Genomic DNA, 26,690 nt, shown 5'->3' with positions numbered 1-26,690 from the left:
TAAGGCAAACACATCATAAACCCCATGTCCAAAGGTGGTCCATAAGAGGACCACTAGACCTGTGGAAATATTAATAGAATGATATCTATAAAGCTATTACTTTTACTAAATTAAAAATACTCTCATCTAATATCCTGAGATTTATTCTATAGATATCAAATTGTGGCATCCATACAAAAGAGAAACAACTTTTAAAAGGAAAAAAGTGTATTTGATGATTACTGCTTTTAGTTTCTAAATTCATTGAAAAATGGGTGGCTAAATTATTAAGTGCTTGAATTTCAAAGGTTATATTTATTTTGGAAAAACAGTAATTTGTTTTACTTAACACTTTTCAATTTTATTTTCATGTTAATTTGTATTCTTTCTCCAAATTAAGACATGTGTCACTAAGCCTATCAATCTGATGATTACATCAGAAAAATTACATAAAAAATTATGTAACTGTATTTATTTATGGTAATAATATAGTGCATAACCTTGAAATAATCTCGAAATATCTAAGTTTTAGCTATTTGAAGATTTTCACTGATTTTCATATCACTACTTGATTTCACTCAGATTGTTCTAGAAATTCTTTTTTTTTTTTTTTGGGTCCGGTCGTGGGGCCTGAACTCTGGGCCTGGGCGCTGTCCCTCAGCTCTTCAGCTCAAGGCTAGCAGTCTACCACTTGAGCCACAGCACCACTTCGGGCTTTTTTTTCCTTTTTGCTTATGTGGGGCTGAGGAATCAAACCCAGGGCCTCGAGCATGCAAGGCAAGCGCTCTACCACTGAGCCACCTTCCCAGCCCCTGTTCTAGAAATTTTTAAAAATTGAAAATTTTGTTTAATATTTCTCTGAAGTCAAAGTCACCTTGATTAAAATAAAAATAAGGCTTATAGGAAGCAGATTATTATAAATACTTAAAAGATTACACAGCAGTTCAAATGCAAAAAAAGTTAAATCTCATAGACAAAGTAAAACACTCTAAAAGATCAATCATAAAATACAAAATGTGATCAGTAACATTTATTTTCCCTCAGTGCAATTTAAACTTCAAAGTGGGAAACACATAGTAAGCAGACACACAAGACAGCTGTGAGAATTGCTACTTATATATTTTTTCACACCTCTAAATGTCAACTTTCTTGTTTCAGAACTATCAATCACTTAGCAAATAACACACTTGAGCTTTTGTACACTCTAGGTAGGACAGTGTCTCTGTGGTCACTCACTATTCTTCAGAGTGCTGAGGTGCACTGTGATTATGCTCATTAAGAAATGAAACTGGAAAACATTTAAGTATGGATCATTCTGATGCATGTCATTTCACTTAAGTTAAACAGGATTTAATCCACCAAATGCAATGTAGGAATAAAAAATATTAAGCAATTTTTTTTGCTCATTTATTGAAATGTGTTCCCCTAACCCCAACAAAACACAAAGACAAATTTCTTTAAAATGTTTGTATTTTTTTAGCATTCATCCAAACATTTAAACTTTTAAAAAATAAAAAGTGATCAAGATACCTTACTTTTTTTATGTAAGCATACCTAGTATGGAGAATAAAACTGTAGGCAAAACTGAAAGAAAAAAATCGCAGCCATTATTTATGATGACTATTATAGAAGGCAAGAGACACAAATTTCCAGATGAAATTTAATTTTGTCTCCTCTAAGGTAAGTCATTCAGAAACAAAAGGCGAGTAAGGTTTGTTTAAGTACACAAATTTGTAAATATGGAAACAGTAATAGTTGTCATGATTACTTTCTTAAGAGTGGCTCTAAAAGTAGTCTGACATGTCACATTACTAGCTAAGCAAATAAAACTGCACAAATGTATGACGCTGGCACTGAAACACTCAGTTTGGATGGGGACACTATATTTGACTTAAATCATTTGGGCCTCTTGGCTTTTGTTATTAAAGCAGATGATTTCTTATTATGTAATGTTTATCTACAAGTACAGAATTCCAAGTTATATTTGTGCACACAATTGGCTTCATATAATACATATATACAAGCCATTAAAATAGCTTTATAGGGACAATTTAAACTTCTTTGATTCCTGCTGACATATTGCCAGATGTGATCCTTAGATTTTTTTTTTCCAATGATGACATCATTTATTTGCTTAAAGGTAAGGCCTCCTGATACTATACTGTATTGAGGATCACATACCCAAATCAATCCATAAGGTAAAAATCAATGTAACAAATATTACAGTCCGGTAGAATAGATTGAATTCAATGAAATTTCATTTTATATTTAATGATGATATATTTGCTTTTTCCCAGCAACAATTTTGCTTTAGCATGAGTGCTACATTAAAATTTAATTCTTTCACAGTCTTATCTTTATTTAGTTTTGAAGTTTGGAATCATTTTGATCCAAAATATATAGGTATACTTCAAAAGAAATAAAAGTCAATTTAATCAACTTGGGCTTTGTCTACCAGTTTCCCTTTCCAATCCACTTTTTTGACTCAGTCTGTTGCTTTTATCCCTCATAATTTCATGGCAAATTATCCACATTATGTTTTCTCTACTAAGCAGTGATAGAACCTAAATCTCAAGCGGCATTCTGAAGAAGTGCAGTGTAAATAATTTTGGTAAACTGCAGGATAACTGCATGCAGTGTATACTGTATCATAACAGCACCAAACCCTTTATAAAAACCAAGCACTCCTTCCTCCTGCTTTATGGTACTGATACAGTCTCTCATTCCCTCATATTGTGTATTAATTGGAAGCACTTCATAGCCAAGGTCTGTGTTGTCAATTATTGTGCGTGTTCCTTGAATGTGAAGGCGGTGCAAAACTGTTTCCAGTGGGTAAAGTATTACGTCAGAGCAAAGACTGGCAACAAAGTTAGCAATAAGTTCTGGAAAATAAGCTTCCAGTATACACTGTACAGGACAACCACTTTCAGCTAGGTGGCTAGTGCAAGTCTTTCTCTTTAGAATTAGTAGGACAAACTTCTGAATGACTGTGCTGATGATGTAATGAAGAACTCCATGCAGCACCGTAGGGAAGATCAAGGAATGAAGTGGCAGGAGTCGCTTGCTATGAGGCACTCCCAAGCCTAGTACTCTTCCGATTCCTTCTCTAATACATTCCAGTATGCTAGAATTTTCTCGAATTATCTCACTCTGAAATGAAAAGAATTAAGTCAAACAATTTAAAAAAGTTTGCCACAAAAAACAAGGGCATACTAAAGCAACCAGCACAACCATGTTAACTGCAGCATTGTTTATCATAGCCAAGATATGGAATCAACCCAGATACCCATCAGTGGATGAATAGATCAAGAAGATGTGGTATATATACACAATGGAATTATACTCATCCATCAACAAGAATAATACTGTAACATTCATAAGGAAATGGAAAGGCTTAGAAAAAGTTACATTAAGTGAAGTAAGCCAGACCCAGAGAAACATAGGTTGCATGGTTTCCATTTTTTGTGGTAACTAGAATATGTCTATAAATCTATAAACACACTAGATGGTAAAAAACAATGCACTTGGACATGATAAATTATGTGGGTCTCTAGACATTCATATACAGAGAGACCAAAAGAGGTTAGGAGATCACAAACATGCAATAGCTATGCATCTGATCGTATAAAATAATATTTTTGAAATGAACTCCAGGAAATAGGAACTAAGTTTTTTCTTTGTTGATGTTTTTCTTTTCTTTTCCATTTGTCTCATTTGTTCATTTATCTATTTTGAGGAGGCTAAGAAGGGGCACAGAAATGGTAGGACAAAGGGTGAAGAAATGCAGCAGTAATACTCATCATACGCTATGTTGAAAATGAACTATACAACTGTGGGTGGGGAAGAATGGAAAAACTGGGAGAAGAGATGGAAGAGGTAACTCAAAAAGATATGTACTCTTTAGCTGACTTATGTAACTGCAAACTCTCTATACAGCACCTTTACAATAACAATAAAAATACAAAAAGATAAATATTTTACTTAAAAATTTGCCATAAATAAGGAACTTCATATAGGTCAACTTAAAATTAATTTACTGACAAACAAAGTATCAATAGTTTTAAGGCTCCAATTGTTATCTAGGCATTAGGTCCTTTTTCCAAAAGTGATCTCATAAAACAGACAGCAATGAAGTTGGAAGTTATTCCTACTGAAGCAGAGAGCTGGGGAAAGAGAAAGAGCACCACAACACCTGGTATTCTCAATCTGAAGAAGCTTCACAGCACTCAGAGGCAACAGCATGAAGATTAGGCAGGCAGTATAAGACTAAAGTTCTGAAGCATGGGTTTAAATTTTGCCTCCTTTAATTATTGGTTATGTAATAAGGTACTTAATGTGTCCTAAGCATTAGTTTAGCAGTCTATGAAAATGGAAATTAGCACTATCCATTATTTATGCACAGAGCTTTTCTTTGAAAGAAGAATACTAAAGACTGGGTACTCAGTAAATGTTGGTCTCACCTGAATTATCTGAATTACCTGCCTTTTTATAACCTTGGGGATGAGAATAAGGAAGTTTGTGATAGAGATAAAAGAGGCACCGAACCAGAGAAGGAACAGCTAAAAGGCTAATATGGCTGCCTTGCTGACTGTAGAAGAGGATATAAAAAGGCATACTATGCTTTATAGACTGCTGAATAGACTTTGGCTTCTAGTCAGATGGGGAATAACTACTTGGCTTTATGTAGAAGATGGACACAATGTCTTTGTTTTGAAATAACACTGGCAATTATGCAAAGGATGGCAAAAGCACAAGCAAGTGTAAGGTACTGAGTTCAACACAGTCAAATATATATATATATGAAAAAATCTAATATATATTATATATATTTAAATACACACATACATAATACATATCTTTAATTTTATTGCTCAGTGCCCATATCTGCAATCCTAGGTACTCTAGAGGTTGAGGCAGGAGATCCTTTATCAAAAATAACCAGTAAATAACAGAGCTAGAGGAATAACTCAGGTAGTAGAGCTCCAGCTTAGCAACTGAGAGGCCTTGAGTTCAAACTCTAGTATCATCTTCACTTCACTTCAAATACAGAAATGATGGTGGCTTTGACTACAGCTAAGTAATACAACTAGTTCAATTTTGCCTTTAAACCAGATAACAACAGGGCTTACTAGTAAGACTGTTTAGTGTATCAAAGGGAGGAGCCAAGGATGACCAAGACTGTTAGCCATTGAAACTTCAGGGACCGCACTATCTTTTACCTACTTAGGAAATGTTGGAATAGTAACTTGGGGGAAAACACCAAGAATTCAAAAATTTAAGCACCAATCTAGATTATAAGAGAAAGGTCCAAGGTCTAAGGACATAAAAACATGGGAATCCTTAGGAAATAGATACTTTGAACTATGAGACTCAATGAGTTTGCCTAGCTGCCTACAGATCTATACTGTGGCCTCTTTCCCACTCCAGTCTAGTTTCAAAACAGCAAAAGAGATCCTAATAAAGTCATAGCTGTTTTGCTAAAATCTGCCATCTCTCTAAAGGGCCAAATTATTATAATGAAGTAAATGTCCTATGCCATCAGGTCACTGTTACCACTAAAGCTTTATCTCCTGCTAACCCCTTGCTTATGAGAGCCAATCATATCAACCTCCTTTCATATAGGTCTGAAGAACAGACCTATATGATACAATCTCTTTGTACATTCTTTTCTTCTGCTTAGAACCTCTAAATATCCATGTTTTTTCAGCCTTTGACCCTTACTTAAATATTACCTTGTAGAAAGGCCTTTACTGATCTTGAAAAAATACTACCTGCTCTTCCTATGTATGACACATTCTATTTGCCTCCCTTGCTTTACTTTTGCTTTCCTTAAGGCCTATCAGCATGTGAGATACCTTAGATGTGTCTTGATTAGTCTTTCTTCCCCCAAAACATATAAGTGCTATAGAGGCAAAGTACTGTTGCCTGTTTGTTTGCTGCTGTGGCCCTGGGTCTACAACAATGTCTGATACAGGCTGATACTCAATGAATACTTCTTGAACTAAAAGAAAAATTTAGCAGTTAAAGAAAACGAAAATAAAAAGGTAACTCGAAAGAAATCTTGATATAACATTATGGTAAAGTTGATCTTAGGTAATATGAATCAATATAGATCCTCTAATCACCAACAGGATGGATGTAAGTGGTCTAACTCAAACACACTAATCCTGCACATGAATATAGAGTGGACTTCTAAAGCACAAGGACTAGTACAAAAAGGAGTGAATTAGAAGGAAGTTCTTGTTCACAAGCTTCAAGGAGGTGCTCTTCATATAGAGTCCTTGTTTTGGAGGAAAACAATTTTATGAAAAAGATCTGAACTCTCTAGAAGGGCAAAGAATCACTAAACTTGGAAGAAAGCAGATATTGTGATAAGCTAGATAGGAAGAATGACACTGAAGGGCACAAATAGACAAATCATATATAGTTGTTGATGTTAGAATTAAGAAGATAACATTAGTTTTACAGAGTGAAAGACTCACAAAAATAATAGGGAAGGGATCTTCCCTAAAACTAAAAGTAATCTCTTAAGTCAGGGTGAAAATTGAGACTGAAATGAAGATTAGATTTATATGAGGAAATGCGCTCTCCCAGGATAAGGATAGATTAAAATCAGAGAGGGCCAAGGACAGAGCCTTAAAATATAAGAGAAGAAATGTCAAAGAAAAGATGTGCAAGACAGTAGAAAACTGAGAAAAGAATTTCACAAAAAGCAAACAGACTCAAAAGGTGAGTGCTAACAAACAGATACGGAGCAGGAAACACAAAGATAGAGCCTGGGTATGAAAACATTCAGAGAAAATCAACATCAGTGAAGAGTACATGTAGAAAAGTACATTTAATTTTTTAGAATTCAATTATTTAGAATTCAATTCAATTTATGAATAAAAAATGTATGGTTTAAAAATTTCTTTAAATTGTAACCCCTCTGTACAGTATGTTCACAAATAAAATAAAATTTAATTAAAAAAAATTTCTTTAAAGTCACAGATCTAATTTAAGTGGAGAAATGTCCTTCTGTTAAGTCTTTCTCAAGCTAAAAGTTACTTTCTCACAATATAGTATGGTACTTGCTTTTCCTTCAATTAATTGTCCTTTATTGTTAAAGACAAGAATATTTAGAAAATGATAACTAAACTCTATAGTAACAAAGGTTTTATCAAGAACACAATGTCAAACACAAGAGGAAGAAGTACATTTAAATCACATGATGTTAATTTCAGTTAGTTCTAACAACAACAAATCAAAGCATAAAGTTAAAAAGAAACTAAAAGGAAAAGCATACAAAGAAAAGGCTGATCTAGTAGAAGTTTTTAATACAGAGGACACTCAAACACACTGAAGAAAAAGTAATGCTAGAGTAACTGATACTGGAACTAGAAGTCAGGTGTACGATCAGTTGATTTTTGCTTATGAGTCAAGTTAAATTGCGTTCACCTCACAGTGAAAAAGTATCTGACATTTAATCCAATGTACTTCAAGTGCCTCCATGTGGTCAGAAATAGTAAAACAAGCAAACAATTTAAAATTAGAGCAGGAAATTCAAGTTTGGTAGCATTTACCACATCAACAGTTTTAAATGTTCATCCGAAGGCGTATTTAAGAAGAAACTATATCTGGGCACCATATAATCTGTTTTTATGATTATTCATTATTCATTCAGATAAATATTAACATCCTATGATAATCCATAACCATCTGAGTTATAAATAGGGAAAAAGTTTATATTCTTTCTGTTAAGAGCAAGTCGCAGGCTGGATTATGAGATGTCTGAAAAAAGAGTGTGCTTGCCTCTGGAAGGCAGAAAATGAATTAAAACTGTAAGTGTGGCCTAAGTTGCAAGAGAAATATACACACCAGAAATGTGTAATGATGAAGGACACTCAAGAAAATTTTTGTATTTAAACAATCAGATAAACACAGTACATTGAGTATCCTCTAAAACTTTATCTAAAGGAATTAAAACAAAATAGCTCACCTGTACTGTTTCAATTAGGCTTGCTGAATAAAAAGGCATTGCCACTATGTAAGTTAGGCTGTAGAAATTAAAAAGAATTAATCAGTACACTGAAACAAGTCAATTACTTAAATTAAATTTGCAAATATTGCTTTAATGTATCAACATAATTTATGCTTAAGATAGAATGATCTTTTCAAAGTTTTTAACTATTGTTTGTTGCTTTACAGATATTAACCTCAAAAATCTGTAACATAGGATGCTTTATTAAATAGAGGTTAAAAAACTCAATAACACAGGGAAACTCTGCAAAGAAATAGATTTTATTTTCAACCAATATAATGTAGGATTATTGGACTCAAAGTTTAGACATCTACTGGTATATAGGTAATGCAAGCCTATATATTTGATTCTTAAAATTTAGGATCTTATACTCTGTAGCCTGCCTTTTAGCCATGTTTGACTACGTATATTTTCTGTTCTAATCGTCATCATTGTCTTTTCCTAGACATCCTATTAGCCACCTTTAATGAAAGTAAAGCCCCCTTTTATTATTAAAAAACAATATTGTACAGTTTTGCAAAGTTGTTTTCCATCACCATTACTTTGCAAGCTTGTAAAATACAGTCACTTGAAATGATACCAAGGTGGGACTTACCTAACCCTTATGGGCCAGACCATGGTTAAGTAGTGATTTTCAAGGTGAATGGAGCATTACCAAGTAATAATGTGCTGGAATGCCCCATGAAAGGAGCCAGCAAGCTGGGGGATTTTCAATTCAAAATCTTAAAAAAAAATTTAAAAGGAGTAAGATTCTAGTCTATAAAGAAGGTAACTGTTGTTTAAAAAAAAAAAAAAATCACTAAATGCCTTTAGGGTTACACTTTTTTTTTTTTTTTTTGGTCGGTCGTGGGGGCTGAACTCTGGGTCTGGGCACTGTCCCTCAGCTTTACAGCTCAAGGCTAGCACTCCACCACTAGAGCCACAATGCTATTTTTCTGGCTTTTTTTTCCTGCTTATGTGATGCTGAGGAATCAAACCCAGGGCCTCATGCATGCGAGGCAAGCACTCTACCATTGAGCCAAACTTCCCAGCCCAGGGTTACATTTTTCATGTCATTATAGGTATGTGTTTCCTTACCAATAAACAAATACCACATACAAATACATCTCTGCTTAAGAATAAAATACACATTGAATACCCCTTGTCAAACTTTTTAGGATCATATGTATTTCAGACTTTGCATTTATTTTCAAAATTTTATATTCTTCCATGCACATAATAAAGAAAACTGGGTGGGGCCCAAGTCTAGACATAAATGAATCTATATTTTATATACAATTTACAAACATAGCCTGAAAATAGTTTGCACTTATATTTTTGTGCGCCTGCCTTTTGACTCTGGTCTGGCATATGGACCAGGTATTGTAAAATCATGACAACTGTGATATCATGATGGTTCTCAAAAATTAAAAATTTTGAAGCATTTCAGATTTTAGGTTTGGGATATTCAACCTGTAATAATAATATTCTTGGAAAAATTTGGGCTAAATGAACTGAAAACTTTTTAAAATTTCTAACAAACAAAGGATTTTGTGTGATTCCCACAAAGTCAAACTAATGAAAATTATTTTACAAACCACAGTATTTCAGGATTGAACTCCTAAACTGTTACTTATCCTTTGAAGATTTATTCCCATAAATATTTCATTGTTCTAAGTTCACTGTTCATTAATGACTTGTTTCAGCACTAACACTATAAAATTAATAGAAACGCAATAAAAATGCTACCTTTGATACTTACGATTTCAGTAAAAGATGTTCACATATTTGTTTAGGATTCCATTTATGTGCAATCTCCCTAAAATTTAAGAATTTAAATAAATACAAAATCCACGTTATTTAAAATATTCTTAAACTAGCTTAACTTAAAAAATAATTTTTATTTTTTAATATGTAGAATTTAGTTTTTAATTTTTGGGGGGGCAGGGCTTGAACTCTGGACTTGGGCACTTTCCCTGTGCTCTTCAGCTTAAGGTGAGTGCTCTACTGCTTGAGCTACAGCACCACTTCTGGTTTTTCTAGTGGTTTAACTGGAGATAATACTTTCCTCCGCAGGGTTTGAACCATGATCCTTAGATTTTAGCTGCCTGAGTAGCCAGGCATGAGCCACCGACACCTGGCTTAATTTTTACTTTTTATTTTTTGGAGGTACTGAAGTTTGCTAGGCAGGTGCTCCAATTGAACTACATTCCTAGTCCTTTTGAGAAACATTTTCTAATAGTGATGACTGTCCTTTCTGGAATATATTTCAGAAAACTGCTGTGGTTCAAAAGAAAAGGTGTTTCTGTATGTACTAATAAAAGAAAGAGTTATAAATGAAGAAAAAGTTGTAACTGACTATAAGAACCAACTGGAAGTGAAATTAAGGGAAGAAATATAAAAGTTTAGAAAAGCACAAATGGGAGAATGAAAAAGGAAAACAGGATTAGGAGAAAATAGGGAACAAAAGGTTTAAGCATGAGAATATAAAAACAAGAAATTGTAAGTCTGCCTTACCACAGATTTAATATGCACACAAAATTTTTTTAATAAAAAGAAATTTCTAAGAAAAAAATTATAATTCTTAGTGTATTATAAAGATTAGTTGACTGGGAGAAGCTATCAGCCACTTCTGTATTATGGTCAGTGTTGTTTGATCTGAAGAATGTTTTTTTCTCCTAAGGCAAATGGTATCCCTAAAACAAGGCAAAAATTATGGTAATATACTAAAAAGGGCACCGAAAAATACTTAAGAGATCCAGTAAGAGATTTTCAGGTTTGCAGAAAGGTGGCAGGTCTTTAATGGAAGTTGAGTTGCATCAGGGGAAAAATAAACTCAGTATAGCACTAAATTCTGTGCAAAATCCGCTTGGAACCATATACTCATAGATACTAAGGATCTACTGTAACCATAATGGAAAATAACACATTCTTTTGTATTACTGATAATTTCCAAAGCACCTTTAACAGTGACATTAATTTTATGATTATGTTAAATCTTACTGTTTGGGTTTTTTTTTTTTTGAGCACCTAATAAATAACAGACTCTGCAAGGTGTTTCATATGAATGATTTGTAATTGTCATCATCACTCTCTCATTCTTGTACAAGGATCAGAAAGGGTCCATAATTTGCAGGTTCAGATTTCTGGTAGCTTTTGGAATGCAAGTAAACTATTCCCTGGACTCTGAAACAGGTTTAATTGAAACACAAATCACATAATGTATTGTAATCAAATAGCCTATATGACAACTAGAAATAGCTCACATACTCCTATTTATTCCTTAGCTAGCAGTAAGCTATCATATGGCAGGAGCTGAAACATGGATGTCAATACATATTACAAGAATCATTTTTCTCAATTACATAGCATTCAACAAGGTATTTTCAGAAGGTATGGAATCTTACAAAAATGAAATGTTAAGAAAATGACAAAATAAAAATACCTTGGCAAAGATGTAAATTCACTAATTAAACCTTCTGCTCCAAGTGTGACACCTTGGACAATAAACGTACTTCCCATTCCTTTCCATAGGGATCTTGGTCCCTGAAATAAAAAAAAAATTATCATTATACCTGTTAATTTCTAAATATGAAACAAAGAAGGATGCGCAATAATTTTTTTTCTTGTCTGTCATGGGGCTTAAACTCTGGGCATGGGCGCTGTCCCTGCGCTCTTCAGCACAAGGCTAGCGCTCTATCACTTGATCCACAGCGCCACTTTCAGTTTTCTGGTGGTTAATTGGAGGTAAGAGTCTCATGGGCTTTTCTGCCCAGGCAGGCTTTGAACCACAATCCTCAGATCTCAGGCTCCTTAGTAGCTAGCATTACAGGCATGAGCTACCGGCTCCCAGCTATGCAATAAAATTTAATATTATATTTATACTTTCTAGTGTTTTTCTGATGGAAACCTAATAAATTTTTCTTATAAGAATCATATTGTAGCCTATCACTAAACATTTTAATGGTAGGTGGACTATACTTAAGCCAAGATAAACACTCCAAGCTGGGTGCTGGTGTCACACTCTTATAATCCTAGTTATTAAGGAGCTAAGAGCTGAGGATCACGGTTCAAAGCCAGTCCAGGATGAAAAGTTCATCTCCAATTAATCACCAGAAAATCAAAAGCACCACTGTGGTCAAAGTGGTGGAGTGCTAGCCTTGAGCAAAAAGAGCTCAGGGATAGTGCCCAGGCCTGTGTTCAAGACCCACAACTAACAACCCCTCAAATACATGAACACTCCAATTAATTAAATGTCCCTAATGATTGATTTACTAAATACCTCATATATTACATAACATATAATAGGGACTAATCGGGAGTGCTGAATATATATGGTTATATATTTATGTAAAATGTATATATTACATATAACATACAGAATATAAATATAATTTACTGTATATTAATTATATATATTTTCAACATTCCCTATTAGGCTAGCTGCTACACTGGTACTTCAAAACTCACGTATCTATGACTTATCTCAATCATATCCATTCACCACAAGTCTTTTCTTCTCTGCTGCACTGCTGATCTTCCTAGATAGCAGCTACATCATCCTAGAATCTAAATCATATACATCCACATAACACTTGTCTCACTTTTCCTATCTAATCCAATTACCAAGTCCTATAAATTCTGCCAAGTCTTTCACAAATATTTTTATTTTTCCGCCATTCCTGAAGTATTATGTCTATAAATATTACATCTATTTCATTATTTTTTTTAATTTAATTATTTCTTGTCCTGAGACTTTCCACAATACCATTATTGACACTTAATAATACTTATCTACAAATTATTAGTAAAAAGTGTATCAACATATTGCAATTAAATAGTATTAGAAGTTTAATTTCTTTTGATCACAGCCCCGTAGCAGAATTTATTTACTCTGTGCATGTATGAAAATACAGAAATGTTCTTGATTCATTTTGTTCATTTTAATAGGAAAAAAAGAACCTCAGATTATTCGATGTCAGTACATACAAACTACTTTTTTATTTTTAAAAGCTACATGGAGCAAGAAAAGGAGATATATATACACAATGGAATTCTATGCTTCCATCAGAATGAATGACATTACCCCATTAGTAAGGGAATGGAAAGACGGAATAAATGAAGTGAAGTAAGCCAGACCCAAAGAAACATAGGTCCCATAGTTTCCCTCATTTATAATTAGTATATGTCTAGGATAATCCTAGCAGATGAACAGAATAGCTCAATAGCTATGTACATATGATTATATAAGATGATGCTAAATGAAATGAACTCCAAGACTTGGACACAAGAGGTTTTTCTTCCTTGTTCTTGTTTTTAATGTACTATGTGATATCATTTTTCTTTTGTGTTTTTTTTCCCTATGGTTTATCCCCTGTTGTCCCTGTATTTGATTTTGGTACCCTGGATATTGTATATAGGTTTATGTGAATTAGGTAAAGGGAACAACAAAATGGTGAGACAAAGGACAAAGGGGAACCAATGCAACAGTGATACTCACAAGACAATATGTTGGAAATGATCTGTACAACTTAGGTGGGAGAGGAGTTGGGAGGGAGGGAAAGTGGGAGAAAAATAAGGGAGGGAGTAACAAGTTCGACAAGTAATGTACTCACTACCTTACTTATGTAAGTGTAACCCCTCTGTATGTACATCACCTTGACAATAAAATTTTTTTTTAAAGTTACATGATATACCACCATGTAAACATAATGCAGTTACTTTACTGGCCTGTTGATATATATGTCATAATTTCCTCTTATTATTATGTACACATAATGACATCTTTGCACACACATTTTAAAACATCTGTATGTACCTTTATGTGAAAAAAGTTCCAAGAGAAATGAATAAATCAAAAGTGTACACACTAAATATTTTAAATGGATACTGCCCCACAATCAAAATATTCTAGTCATTGCTTTAAAAAAATGTAGCTTTAACGATCAAGTGTGGTTAGTTACAGGATTATCTTTACTTTTCTAACACCTTCTTCATTTTTGTTCGAAGTTCCTATTGTATTGCCAATAATTTCAATCCAAAACATTACAACCTCTCCTTTTCTTTTGCCTTTAAATGATGAAATTACTCTCCCTGTGTAACTAATGTATGTTTTAAGGGAAAAAAAAGCAGTTGAAGACTTCTTGATAATAGTTATACAACTTGGTATACTTTTCCCCAAAGTTTTCCTGAATCATACCCTGAATTAGACTCTAGTTTGGATAAAATATTTCTCTTCTATATTCTGACAGCATTTTGCACTTCTAATATTGCATCTCACTGTATCATCATCTCAACTGTTTGTTACTATGAATGTTACATGTCCCTTGAAAGTGAAAATGTATTGCTAAGTTTGAGCAAGCTTTGTATTTCTGCTAATTAAGTGAAAATTTGGAACATTCATACTGATAACTGAATTTTACCATTGTGTTACCAAATTAAAAGCCATTGACCATCAAGCCCAAATATACAGTTTTTGTTGTTCTTGTTTGGGTAGTGTGTGGGTTTGAATTAACGGTCTTGCATTTATTTCTTTGCTCAGCTAGTACTCCACCACTTCCACAACATCTCAAACCAAGTGTTTTGGAAAGTTTTGGGAACTTTTCTGCCAGTGTTGTCTTTAAGCAGTAATCATCTAGACTTCAGTCACTTGAGGAACTAAGGTTACAGGTATGCACCATCAGCATCTGGTACAAATACATATGATGAATTCTTAATAGGATCCATAGACTTTTCTCACCTGAGTTTTGTTGAAGTTGTACATAATGTTGACGATTGTAAATGGAGTGAGATGGTAATGATCAGCATGGTAATTAACCTGTAAAAAAAGATTTTACATTTTTTTTCCTGTTTGTTAAGAAAGAAAAAGTCCATGAAAAATATGAAGTGGAATTACAGCATAAACAGAAATTAAGTTTAAAACCCAAATATATATAAACAAAATTACTTCAGAAAGTATTTAAATGACACATTAAGTATAGCATATCTGATAATATGAATACAATACTACTGCACAATGTACATAGTAATGTAGACTATATAATAGAGCTTTATTTAGACATTTGAATTTTTAACACTAGAAATACATCCCCTACTCATATGCATTTGGGGTAAGCATTTTCAAACTATAAATTGCAAGTAAGGGCTAAGACAAAAATCATGTAAGAGATCAGAATGATGTACACTGGAATAAGTAATATCAGCACAATGTAAAATATGCATATCAATGCAAACCTCTTCTGGGACACATATACTTACCATTGGTGTTTTACTGCTCATTTTTCTATACATACTTATTTTTCACTACTAAATGTAAATTAATTTATACTTTAATTTATACTTACCTATATTTTTCAAACCCTAAGAGCAAACAATTATAAACAAAATCAATTTTTAAAAGAACATAAGTTACATATGACACCATCATTTGCCATTCCCCACAGCATGGGCCACTGACCTTCAATGGCTTAATGATCTGAATGGAAGATTATTTAACAAGTTCAAAATTATTTTCTTAATAATATCAAGGATCCATTTGCTTTTTCACTGTACTGAGATTCCCTAGTAGTACAAAAGCAGGTATGATTCGAACCATTGACTCTTCATCTTGAATTGAGGCAGTAGTAATCAGTTATGTTTTAAGTCTCCTATATTCTCCAATCCACATAATCACAGAAAGGAGAACCAATGGTTGCTTAAGAATGTCCTTGGTGATGGGCACGTAGGCTAATTTTGTGTTTTTGTTATTGTAAATAGGGCTGCTTTCAGTGTGGGTGTGCACCTTTCAAATGCATGTAGACTTGCACTCCTTTGGATACATAAACTGATTGATGGACAAATAAAATTTGGTACAAATACACAATGGATTACTTCTCAAACACAAAAATAAAATTACGTTGTTTGCAAGAAAACAGATGGAACTGGCAATTATTATAAAATAAGCTAGACTGAAAAAGATATGTTCACAAGTCTCTCATATGTGATCTAGCCCTTAAAAATGAATAACAGAAATATAAAATAGGTTCTATTTGGGTAAATAGCAGTGGGAGGTAGGAAAGCAAAAAGAGAACATATAAGAGGCGATGAATATAATTGAAGTAAGATATCTCTATTTATCTATCTATCCATCTATCTATCTGCATGAAAACATTATGATGAAACTTATTCCCACTGAAATTGTTTCAAAAGAGAGAAGGGGATGAAGGGGAATAAAATGGGATGACTTTGATTAGGGTAACTGTGTGCATATATGGACAAATCACAAAGAAACTTCTTTGTACAATGAATATATGCAAATTTAAAAATAAAATTTAAAAGAATATCCTGGAAGAAGTTAAATATGCTTATTTTATGAAGTTTTGACCCTTGAATACTTATATTCCTGACTGATATTCTGTATGTTCCTTAAGAAAGATGATGGTATGAGGGATATCATTTAGATGATGGAATTGCAAGCTGCACTGGATGCATTGTTCATGGACCACCATTTCTCCTGGAAAAACTCCTCTGGCAAACTATAGTTACTATACTTGGGACAGATATGTCCTTGAATATGATTTACAAAATGATTTATAAAAAAGCAGGCTGGGGCTGGGAAGGTGGCTCAGTGGTAGAGCACTTGCCTTGCATGCATGAGGCCCTGGGTTCGATTCTTCAGCACCACATAAGCAGGAAAAAAAAAGCCAGAAGTGGCGCTGTGGCTCAAGTGATAGAGTGCTAACCTTGAGCTGAAGAGCTGAGGGATAGCGCCCAGGCCCAGAGTTCAGGCCCCACGACCAGATGCAAAAAAAAAAAAAAAAAAAAGCAAGCTTGATGACTAAAAAAATCCTAATTAAAACAATCCTGACAGTATTTTCTCAATAAAAATGGATTTCCAATCTTAGCTACCAAAGGAAGCTAAGCTCTGAGGATTGTTGTTTGAAGCCAGCCTGGATCAGAAAGCCTCTGAGAACTTTGCCAAAAAGTCAGAAGTTGGGCTGTGGATCAAGTGGTAGGACACTAGTCTTAGCACAAAAGCTTAGGGTCAGTGCCTAGGCACCAAGTTCAAGTCCCAAGATCTATACACACACACACACACACACACACATATATATACATATATATATATACACAAATCTACACACACAATGGATTTCCAAGTAAAAGAATTAAAAAGACTTCTGCTGAGATCAGCTGCATTTATAAGAATTATTTTATATCAATATTATTTTATGTTAATTTTTATGTTAATATTCAAATAACCATGTGTGATAATAAGAAATTGCACATGGGTAAAAGTAGTAATTCAAAAAGCACTGAAAGCTGGTACCCAGCCTGTAATCCTAGCTACTCCGAAGGCTGAGAGCTGAGGATCATGGTTCGAGGCCAGCTGGGGCAGAAAAGTCCACAAGACTCTTATCTCAAAAACTAGATGTGGCTCTGTGGCTCTAAGTGGTAGAGTGCTAGCCTAAAAAAAAAAAAAGAGCTCAGGGACAGCACCCAGGCCCTGAATTCAAGCCCCATCACTGACAAAAAAAAGAGAAAAAAAAGCACTGAGAATCAACTGGGGGTAGATTTTTATGTAACAAAGTATGAAAAGTTTATGTGGTTTCAGATTTCACATTGCAAAATTACCTGTAAGAAATCATCATTTAGTGAGTCTTGGTGAAATCCAAAAACCACAATTACTTGAAAAGAATATAAAATACTCCTGTTTTCAACTATTAAATGTGCACAAAGCTGTATTCTCCTTTCTTTTAAAATGTAACACATGGAAGTAGAGTTGTGGTTCAAAATGGTAGAGTACAAGTCTTGACAGAAAAAGTTCAGGGACAGCACCCAGATCCTGAGTTCAAATCAACCTCTGAGACCAATAAAAATAAATAAATGAATACATAATTTTAAAAACAAAACATACTATAAGACATTGGAGATATACATGAGATAAGCTGCTAACTCCTATAATGAAGACATTTACAAAAATGTAGAAGTTATTTTTCATAAATGAGTTACTTATGGAGTATCTAATGATTTTTATTGCTTTAACGAAAAAGACATTAAAATTTTCCATTTTTAAATTCTAAATTAACAGGTATAACCCAGATAAACCAATGTTCTTTGGGATTCTGAATAGTTTTTAATGTTTTAAAGAAGTTTTGAGACTAAAATGTCTTCTATTAGATTTTGCAACATTCCACATAGAATAACAGTTGTAAGTTTTTATTTCATGTATTTGAATTCTGCACTTCCAATCATGGTTAGGACTATCTTAGGAGGTAACAGAAATAACATTTACCTGACATTGGCGGCGTAGAACAATGCAAGGATGGGCCAGTACATTTTCTGTAAAGAGACTATATAAAACAATTTATGCATATTTGACTATATATAAATTTTATTTATAACACATATGTCTGAAACCAATTCTTGTCTGAAGCCTCATGCATTATTTCAAGGGACTTAAAAAAATTCAATGCTTACAAATAATTCAACCAATAACAAAATTCAATATAAAAATGAAAATTAGACCTATAAATTGGTAAAGATAAACCCATATAATATCTATAAAGACAAAAATAGAAATTCTATGAATTTATGAGAAATACCACATCATTTAGCTTGCTATACCATTTCTTTCAGAAAATGTTCTATAAACAAAATCTATTAGCCAAACCATCTGTTCTTCGTGATCCTCATTGTAAAAACTTTAATATGACATAAATGACATACATATATTCAAAATGTAGATTAGTTATTATATAAAATGAATGCTTTAAGCACAGAGAAGCTAAAAAGATTAGTAGAATGGAGCATACATATTTTATGTATACTGATACTAGCATCCTCAGGCTTATTTAGACAAATAAGGTCTTTTCCTTTGGTTAAAATGTTTAAAATAACGAAAGACATTCAGGTATAAAATGCAAGTCTTATAAAAGCCTAATATGTATAAAACTGCTAATCAATGAAGATCACAATAAGTAAGAGGGCTATTCTTAAAATGGTCATTAGCTGAGCTCTGGGTGGCTCATACTCCTAATCCTAGCGACTTAGGAGGCTGAGATCTGAAGACTGTGATTCAAAGCCAGCCCAAGTAGAAAAGTCTGTGAGACTCTTATCTCCAGTAAAATACCCCCCAAAAAGCCTTTTGGTGTTATAGCTCTAGTGGTAAAATGCTAGTCTTGAGCAAAAGAAGCTCAGGATTCAAGTCCCAAGACTGGCAAAAAATAAAATAAATGAAATGATCATTAGGAACAAAAAAAATAAATTGAAGCTGTTCACTATGTGCTAGTTAATTAATGACAGAAAATCTACATTCTAAGGCACAAAGTATCTTGGTAGCATCCAAAAATTCAGAGAAGGTTCAAGGCATAATTACTGTTATTGATGAGGAAGGAGATAAGACTATATTTGAGTTTATTCTATCAGATACCACAACATGCATGATAAAAATAACTCTGAATTTATGAAACAAAGTTTCTATCCTTAAATTTTAAATGAATTTTTGCAACATATTATTTAATATTTAGTCTGCTACTCTAAATAAAAAGCTAAAGGAGGAAATACCAATCATTAATCACAAATTAGAGAAAAAAACAATAAAAACTTAATCTTTAAAGATTACCTTGCAAGTCCAATGCCAAATCCAGCAAATCTATTTAACTGCTCTAAAATAAAAGGAGTAAGATTACTTATAACCAATATTAGACTTACTATACAAACAAAACCTTTTTTTCTTATATTAACATGCTAATCATTTGAAACTTAACATCAAGCTCTGCTAGGGCTAAGAATTTGAATGTATGAAGGCTTCTGGGACTTGGGCTTTATAGCAATTTGTCAGACGTTCTTAAAAGTGTAACTACTCATTAGCTCCAAATGACTGTCATCACATAAGGTGGGCCACTGGTTACTAAGCTGTGATTTTTTCAAAAAGGTTTATGTTTATAAAACACGTTTCAATATTAATAATGATAACTTCTTGAAAAATGGTTAAAAAAAAAAAAACACTGTAGGGGCTACATCAAATGAATATGCACAGGGCTAAGGACTATCCGTTTTCATCTTCTGACTGAAACCAAACTTCTTTTTTTTCCATAGAGATCCCTGACTGATAATCCTGACTTAATAAACACTTTATTAATCCAAGTTACAAGTAAAGCATCTCAAAATAGAAGAGTCTTCTAAATGGGCAAATACAAATCTCTTCTTCCCTATTACCTCCAGTTTAAGAGTTGACCTTTAATTCAACTCTATTACTAGTAGTGTATCTTGATATTACTGGAAAAGTTAACAGCTTGAAAAAGTCTCATATGTGTCATAAGAGCCTTTCTCTTAAGAACATAAAATCTTAATGGTGAGCTTAACAGGAGGCTAGATATTAAATATCAGTGTTCACAAGAGTCGAGCCCCAATCCTTCAAATGAAGCAATGATCATATTTTCCGTGAGAATGGGCTATGTAAACATGTTCCTTGGGAGGCTGTGTGTTCATATTGAAAGATGTACAAAAAGCTTCTTTTGCCATATTAAGGTTCGGTTCATCTTTTACCTTCTCTATCCTTTTTGTGTGCATAATCCTTTTCAAATGTCAACGAAAAATCCATTCATATTTCCTGGAAAGTGTTAAGGCGGCTCTCTTAATCTTGAATGTTTCTCACCTGCCTATCCTTGTATAGTCAGTAGGTAATATCTCCAAAGAAACCCTAGTTTTGTTAATAAGCTTCTCACTATAACCATCAAAACGTAGGTATCTAAGACTGAGTAAGAATGTGCGTAGGCAGCAACTACACATGCACTTTGAATGAATTCATAATTTGTAAGAAATTTTCAGTATTTTCCTGGAGTCACTATGACTCAAGGAAGAGAAAACTAGTTAGCTGTCAGAAAGCTAATTGTATGACACTAGACAAAAAAAAAAAAAAGAATCTTAAAAACGGATACAATAGCCATGATGAAAAGAGTAAAGGAGACGGGTACTTTTGTTTACCCAAGTATCCTTCACGGTGCACTTAGCGCTAGCACAATTTTAACACCTGTAAAAACTCTTAGCAGTCATTCTACAACGAAGTCAAGAAAACGACGGCTCACAGGTAAAGAAAATGTTTCAGCCCAAGTTTGGCCCTTCCTGTATCTCCAGCTCCTCTTCAGAACACACAGCTAAGGAAGGATCCATTAACTGGAGCGAACAGACGCCCAAGTGAATCAGGCAACAAACAGTAAATAACTCAATTTCCTCCTATCTGGATTCAGGCCAAGGGGTGGGGGGCTAGAGGTAACACCCCTAAAAACACTCGCTCTAAGACACCCTTACAGCTGTCTTTTGTTTTGTCTCTTGGAGGCGATCCCCCGAGAAGACGCGAGCGTGGGGAAGACGCAGGAGGAGGCCCTCCCGGGGACAGAGGACGAAAGGAGGGCAGAGGTGTGGAGCGCCGTGGGCGGAGCGGGGCCCCGGCGGACCTCCGGTGGGCGCGGTTTCCGGGGTCCGCAGGCCCCAGGCCGCGGCGCAGCCCCTCCCACCCGGCTTGGGCCCCGCGTCCCTCACCGCTGCTCTGGCCCCGCGCGCCGCCGCCGCCGCCGCCGCCAGTGCCGGGGCCGCTGCCGGAGAAGGGGTCCTCAGCGGGGCCCTCGTACGGGGTGGAGGTGGAGGGCACGCCGTAGGGCGGGCTCTTCTCGCCCCAGTGCAGGTTGCGGCTCCCCGGGATGTCTGGGGGAGTCGTCACCCAGGGGCCCAGGTCCGACCCTGAGCTGAAGGACCTCGCTGGGAAAGCGCCGCCAAAACCCGGCTCGTCCCTGGCACCGCCTCGGTAGCCCAAGCCATCGAATCCATCCGGGCGCCGCGGATGCATCGCCGCGGGGGCAGGATGAGGCCGGAACACCCGAAGCCCACCACCCAGCCCACCGCAACCACCACCGCAGGGGCCACGGCCGCTCAGGGGCCGCACCGCTCCTCCTCCACGGCCGCTAGCGCCGCGTCTAGGGAAGAGTCTGACAACCGGAAGTCACGATGGGAACCCGGAAGGGGTGGGAGCACGTGACCGCAGTTGCTTCCGGCAGCTTTTCGTGCGCGGTTGCTAAGGAGACGCGGCGGCAGTGGATGGCGGGTCCTTGAAACTGAGAGCTTTGGGGAGGTGAGAAGAGGATTAGGGGATTGACGGGAATACACACTACCAAAGACGTGTGGCCTGGGTGGAAGAGGTCAAACGAAGATGTTTCTTCACCGGAGAAAATGCCCCGGTAGATCTGACCCCTGAGACCCAGGCCTGGTTCGCGGGCGCCACACCCAGGCCCCACACCTAGGCCCCACACCCAGGCCTCACACCCAGGCCCCACATCTACCTTTTCCACTCGAGTGGGGTCCCACCCACCCCGGGGTGCTGGGGGAAGGCAAAGTGTGTGGTGTTGGTTCCATCTAGTTCTGGCTCCCCCTGTTAGCGTTTTGAGTAGAAATCCACCTGAGTCCCTAACCCCTCAGTGAACACATAGGTACCTTGGACCACCAGAGCTTACTTAAACTTCGGTCAAGTTCAAGTAAAAGATGGGGGAGACAGAAACCCACCCACTACCCTCTGCGATTCAGGAAGAGTTTCACTTTTTTTTTTTTTTTGGAAGCAGCAAAGCTAGTCATAAGGTTTACAGTCTTATTTTCTTTCCTGATGCATCAAAATAGTGGATGGTATTTAAATTAAGCCTTGTCAATCAAAATCGTCCCCCTCCCCCCCTGAACAACATCCGCGAGAACGCCTATGGAGTTCCCTACTACCTGCTTTCGTTAGCTCCATGGACTCTTGAGGGAGAGAGGGTCTCCCCAGGTCTAACTAAGTCTTGCATGGGTTCTTCCTGTGTCTCTTCTTACCGACTGATCACTTAGAATTCCGAGGGCTTCCAGAAAAGAACGCTGACATACTGTTCTCAATCTTCCAGGCCTGAACTTTTATTTAAAGTGATACTCAAGGTTTGAATGTATTGGCATTCTTGGGTTGTGTTGTCTTTTGATCTCTTGATAAGTGTGTGTAGTGTTACTGGAGCACTTGCAATGCATTATTGGATAGCATATAAAATTAATTACTGAGTATGACAATAAAAATTGTCTCTGTCCTTTAAGAATCTTTGTAGTATAAGGATGGGGTTGGCTTAGTTCCTAAACGTACTTTAGTAAGCTTGTTTGAGTTTTAAGAAGAGACAGATGGGAGAAAAGGGGATGGGGAACTCTTAAAACAAAAACATGGAACAAAAATTTCATACCTTCATCAGTGAAGAATTAACTATTTAAAGAAGAACATTTGGGTTTCCAGTTAAGGGAAAGTCACTGTTTTTTTCATTAAATAAGAAATCCAGTACTGCAGTGGATTGGAAGAGTTTCTAGCCTAGTAACTTAAGCTAAAAGCCATTTAGGGAATTAGAGCAATATTACTATTATTTGGACTATATAAACTTCAAATTTCTGTTTGATAAATGAAAACAATAAAAGCATAGTAATGAAAACAGCAAATTATAAATATGTAGAAACTAGATTTTTAACGGCTAGAATATAAATCAGTATTGTAAATGTGCAAATAGGATTTATAATAAATAAAAACAAGTAGAAACATGAAAGAAGTGTATGAAGAAGACATTTAGAAAGGAGGACAAGAGGAGAGGGTAATGAGGTGACTATGATGAAGTACTCTGTACACACATATAAAAATAGAATAACTAAACCCATTTAAAACTGGAAAATGAGAGGACAAGAAAGAGGGATGAATTAGAGAAGGTATGGAAATATCACAGTGAAATTTTGTATAATATGTTACTAAAATAAAAAGTGATATATCCATACAGAATTTTAATTGAAAAGTGTTTGTTGAATACTTATTTTGTGTTTTAAGAAATGAGAGTACATAGGCCAGACAAAATCCCTACATTGTTAGAAGTGACATGATAGTTGTAGAAGACAGCAGATTAAAAATATACACTGATGCAAGTTATGAGGCAAACATAATGTACTATCAGATAATGACATAATTAATTCTTAAAGCTGAAAGTAATGAAGTTAGTTTTTCAAAATTAGCTTCTAAAGTTCTCTCTGAAGAAATGACCATTGAAGAGATCCCCAAGAAAGTAGGTGGGTAAGCCATGTTTATCTTGAAAAGTTTTCCAGGTAGAGTGGTACTAAGCCCATGGCCCTATTAACAAGTACAGGTAGCCACAAGCAAGGCCAGAAATGATAGCAAATAGAAGTAGAAAGGAGAATCACAGTTAAATCTCAAGGGCAAGATGAATAATGATGGACCACCTTTAGGTTTTCTTGAGAGCACTTATATGATGCCATTGATAGTTTAGAAGGAGTAAAGCTGTCTTCTCCATGGGACAAGGGTGGAAACTTTCTTTCTTTAGTAGGTTATTGAAAGCAGCCAAGGAAAAAGACAATAGTGTTGATCTAGAGTGGTGAAGACAATATAAGAACTAGAATGTTTTAAAGTTTGTGTTAGAAATGGATATTAAGTGACAAAAATATTCATATTTACTGTATGATCTCACCTTTTCATGGCTCAGCATAATTTTATCTTTATAATTTGTAATTATGCTAAAATGTTAGGTTTTCTTCCTAAGGAAAAATTAAATATAAAATATATTTTACTGTATATAACATTTTAGAAAATTTTAAATTATTAATAATGATAAAATAAAGAAAATTCAATTATAGATAGTATAGTAGTACAGAATACAGTAAAGGATATTTATAGAAACCCAAATTAATCCTCACTTAACAGCATAATATATATTATTTTTAACATTTTACTTCAGTAAATAGATTAGATGCATCAATTTTATTTAAAGATGGTCACATGCAATATTATGTATTCAGTATGATTTGAAGTTTCATGTGCTCAAAGCTTAGTTCTCTTTGTGGCAGTGTTGATAAGTAGTAGAACCTGTTAGCATAATGGAAGGTGGCTGAATTATTAGGAATGCTGTCATAAGAAGGGACACTAGTTAGTTTCTGTGAGAGTGGGCCATTATGAAAGGAGCAAGCTGACCTCTGAATTCCTCTTCTATTTGGCTCCCTATATAAACTCTTCCTAATGCCATTCACTGTTTCTGATGTTCTCAAGGAGTTCTCACCAGAGGCCATACAGATGGGGCCACCTGACCTTCAACATTGTCACCAAAATACATTATTATGTACCAAGCCTTAGGAGCATTCATTTATTCATTTAGAGTATGTGTGCCATTGCTAGGAAAATCAGGACCTGGCTGTCCCTTAGCTGTTTTGCTTAAGGCTTACACTCTACTATTTGAGCCACAGCTCTACTTCCAGCTTTTTTCTTTTTTTTTTTTTCTTTTTCTTTTGGTTAACTGGACATAACACCCTCACCAGTTCTTCCGATTGAGCTGGCTTCAAACTGGAAGTCTCAGATCTCATACCCTGAGTATCTAGGATTACAAGTTTGAGCTATGAATGCCTGGCTATTTTAAAGTACTCAGCCTTAGATATTTTGTTATAGCCATAAAACCTTAAGAGGAGATAGGAATACTTACAATCCCCAAATAGTTTAATGCATATTTTTAAAACCTCTAGATTTTTAGTTATTGCTAAACTACAAATAACGAATAGCAGACTATTCATAGTTTTCAAGACTTGATATAGAATTTTATGACTGTCAAACAAAAGTTTAGGTTAAAATTTTACTCAATTTGATACTGAATTAATTCAGCTAACAGGGTTAAGTATAAATTTCCTTCAATTTAGCACAAGAGTTTATGTAATAACCTTTATTAAGCAGCTACTGTTTGCAGGTCACTATATTCTATTATGAAATTAATGATATTTAAAATATTTCTAGGATAACTTGAAAGGGGAAAATTAGAAAATATTTTTTGTTTGTGCTTATTTGTGGAGAATGCATGTAATAATCCACTATAAATTTGATTTACATTATTGGGAATACCATATTGATGTATAAATACTTAGTCTTACATACACACAGTAAGTCAGCATAACCAAGGATATAATAGTTGTGAATTATATATACATTTTTCCATTGTAAATTTATTTCCATGTAGTCTATACCACTTGATGTCAATAAGAAAGTTGTTGGCTGAATTGTTAGCCTCAGTTTTTACTTCTCTAAAGTCAACATGTCATGGTATTATGATGGGACGAATGGATTTCTCTTTGATTTGGGCCTTTAGCAAATGATATTCTTTGCCAAAGGGATTTTAGTAGATGTAATCCACACATAGGTTTTTCCTCAGTTGCTCTGCCCTCTTGGGCTCCTGCCATCACATGAGAGTATATCCCAAGGCATCTTTGCTCCTTCACTGGCTTCAGAATGAGATACATGGAGCAGTTTTGAACTCAGCTGGTACCCTAGTGGCAATCTCAGGTGGCCCCATGCAACACTACAAACTCCAGAGTGCAGACTAGTGAGCAAAAAAATACATTTTAAACCAGCAGAATATTCTGGCAGTTGCTATCTAACATACTAATGTACCATTAAAAAAAACAGTGGACAATATAGTGATTTGGGGCTTTTAAATTTAATTGTGTCTTATTCTTGAAAATATGCCCTGTTATCTTCCGTATAACTAGCTTTTCTCTAAATTCTTTGTAAATTCAACTAATTTCTGCAGCAGAGAGAATTTTTAACCGAACTTTTTATTCATTTGTGAATAACGTGCTTAACACTTTGCTTGTTTGTTTTATGTTTTTAATACTTTCCCTAGATACCTTGAAATTAATGCATTTGACA

General features: G+C 35.1%; 2 protein-coding genes across 2 annotated transcripts in view; one reads left to right on the top strand and one right to left on the bottom strand.

Moving 5' to 3' along the window:
- Positions 1 to 1,892: 1,892 nt before the first annotated feature.
- Positions 1,893 to 21,910, bottom strand: Slc25a46 (solute carrier family 25 member 46). Its single transcript, XM_042691981.1, has 8 exons — positions 21,500 to 21,910; positions 19,581 to 19,623; positions 18,252 to 18,309; positions 14,718 to 14,795; positions 11,424 to 11,524; positions 9,741 to 9,797; positions 7,958 to 8,015; positions 1,893 to 3,129 (listed from the first exon to the last, which is right to left on the bottom strand). Exons 1-8 carry the CDS (start codon positions 21,801 to 21,803, stop codon positions 2,551 to 2,553), a joined length of 1,278 nt encoding a protein of 425 aa, XP_042547915.1. The 5' UTR covers positions 21,804 to 21,910; the 3' UTR covers positions 1,893 to 2,550.
- Positions 21,911 to 22,009: 99 nt separating this feature from the next.
- Tmem232 (transmembrane protein 232) overlaps positions 22,010 to 26,690 on the top strand; it is a 209,534-nt gene continuing 204,853 nt past the window's right edge. Inside the window, exon 1 of the mRNA XM_042691980.1 lies at positions 22,010 to 22,085. The gene's annotated coding sequence lies outside the window, so the exon portion shown is untranslated. The remainder of the gene's footprint in view (positions 22,086 to 26,690) is intronic.

Source organism: Dipodomys spectabilis, unplaced genomic scaffold, assembly GCF_019054845.1.
Source record: "Dipodomys spectabilis isolate Male_0828 unplaced genomic scaffold, ASM1905484v1 ptg000147l, whole genome shotgun sequence".
NCBI classification, from domain to species: Eukaryota; Metazoa; Chordata; class Mammalia; order Rodentia; family Heteromyidae; genus Dipodomys; species Dipodomys spectabilis.
Note: the sequence above shows the minus strand (reverse complement) of the source record. Positions and strands in the feature narration are given on the sequence as shown.

Excerpts from the sequence above, each read along its gene's own strand:
- Slc25a46 (XM_042691981.1), bottom strand. The coding sequence starts at position 21,803 with ATGCATCCGCGGCGCCCGGATGGATTCGATGGCTTGGGCTACCGAGGC. Across the intron at positions 19,624-21,499 it reads CGCGCGGGGCCAGAGCAGCG|AGCAGTTAAATAGATTTGCT; the intron begins GTGAGGGACGCG and ends CTTTTATTTTAG. Across the intron at positions 9,798-11,423 it reads GAATTTACATCTTTGCCAAG|GGAGATTGCACATAAATGGA; the intron begins GTATTTTTATTT and ends CTTAAATTTTAG.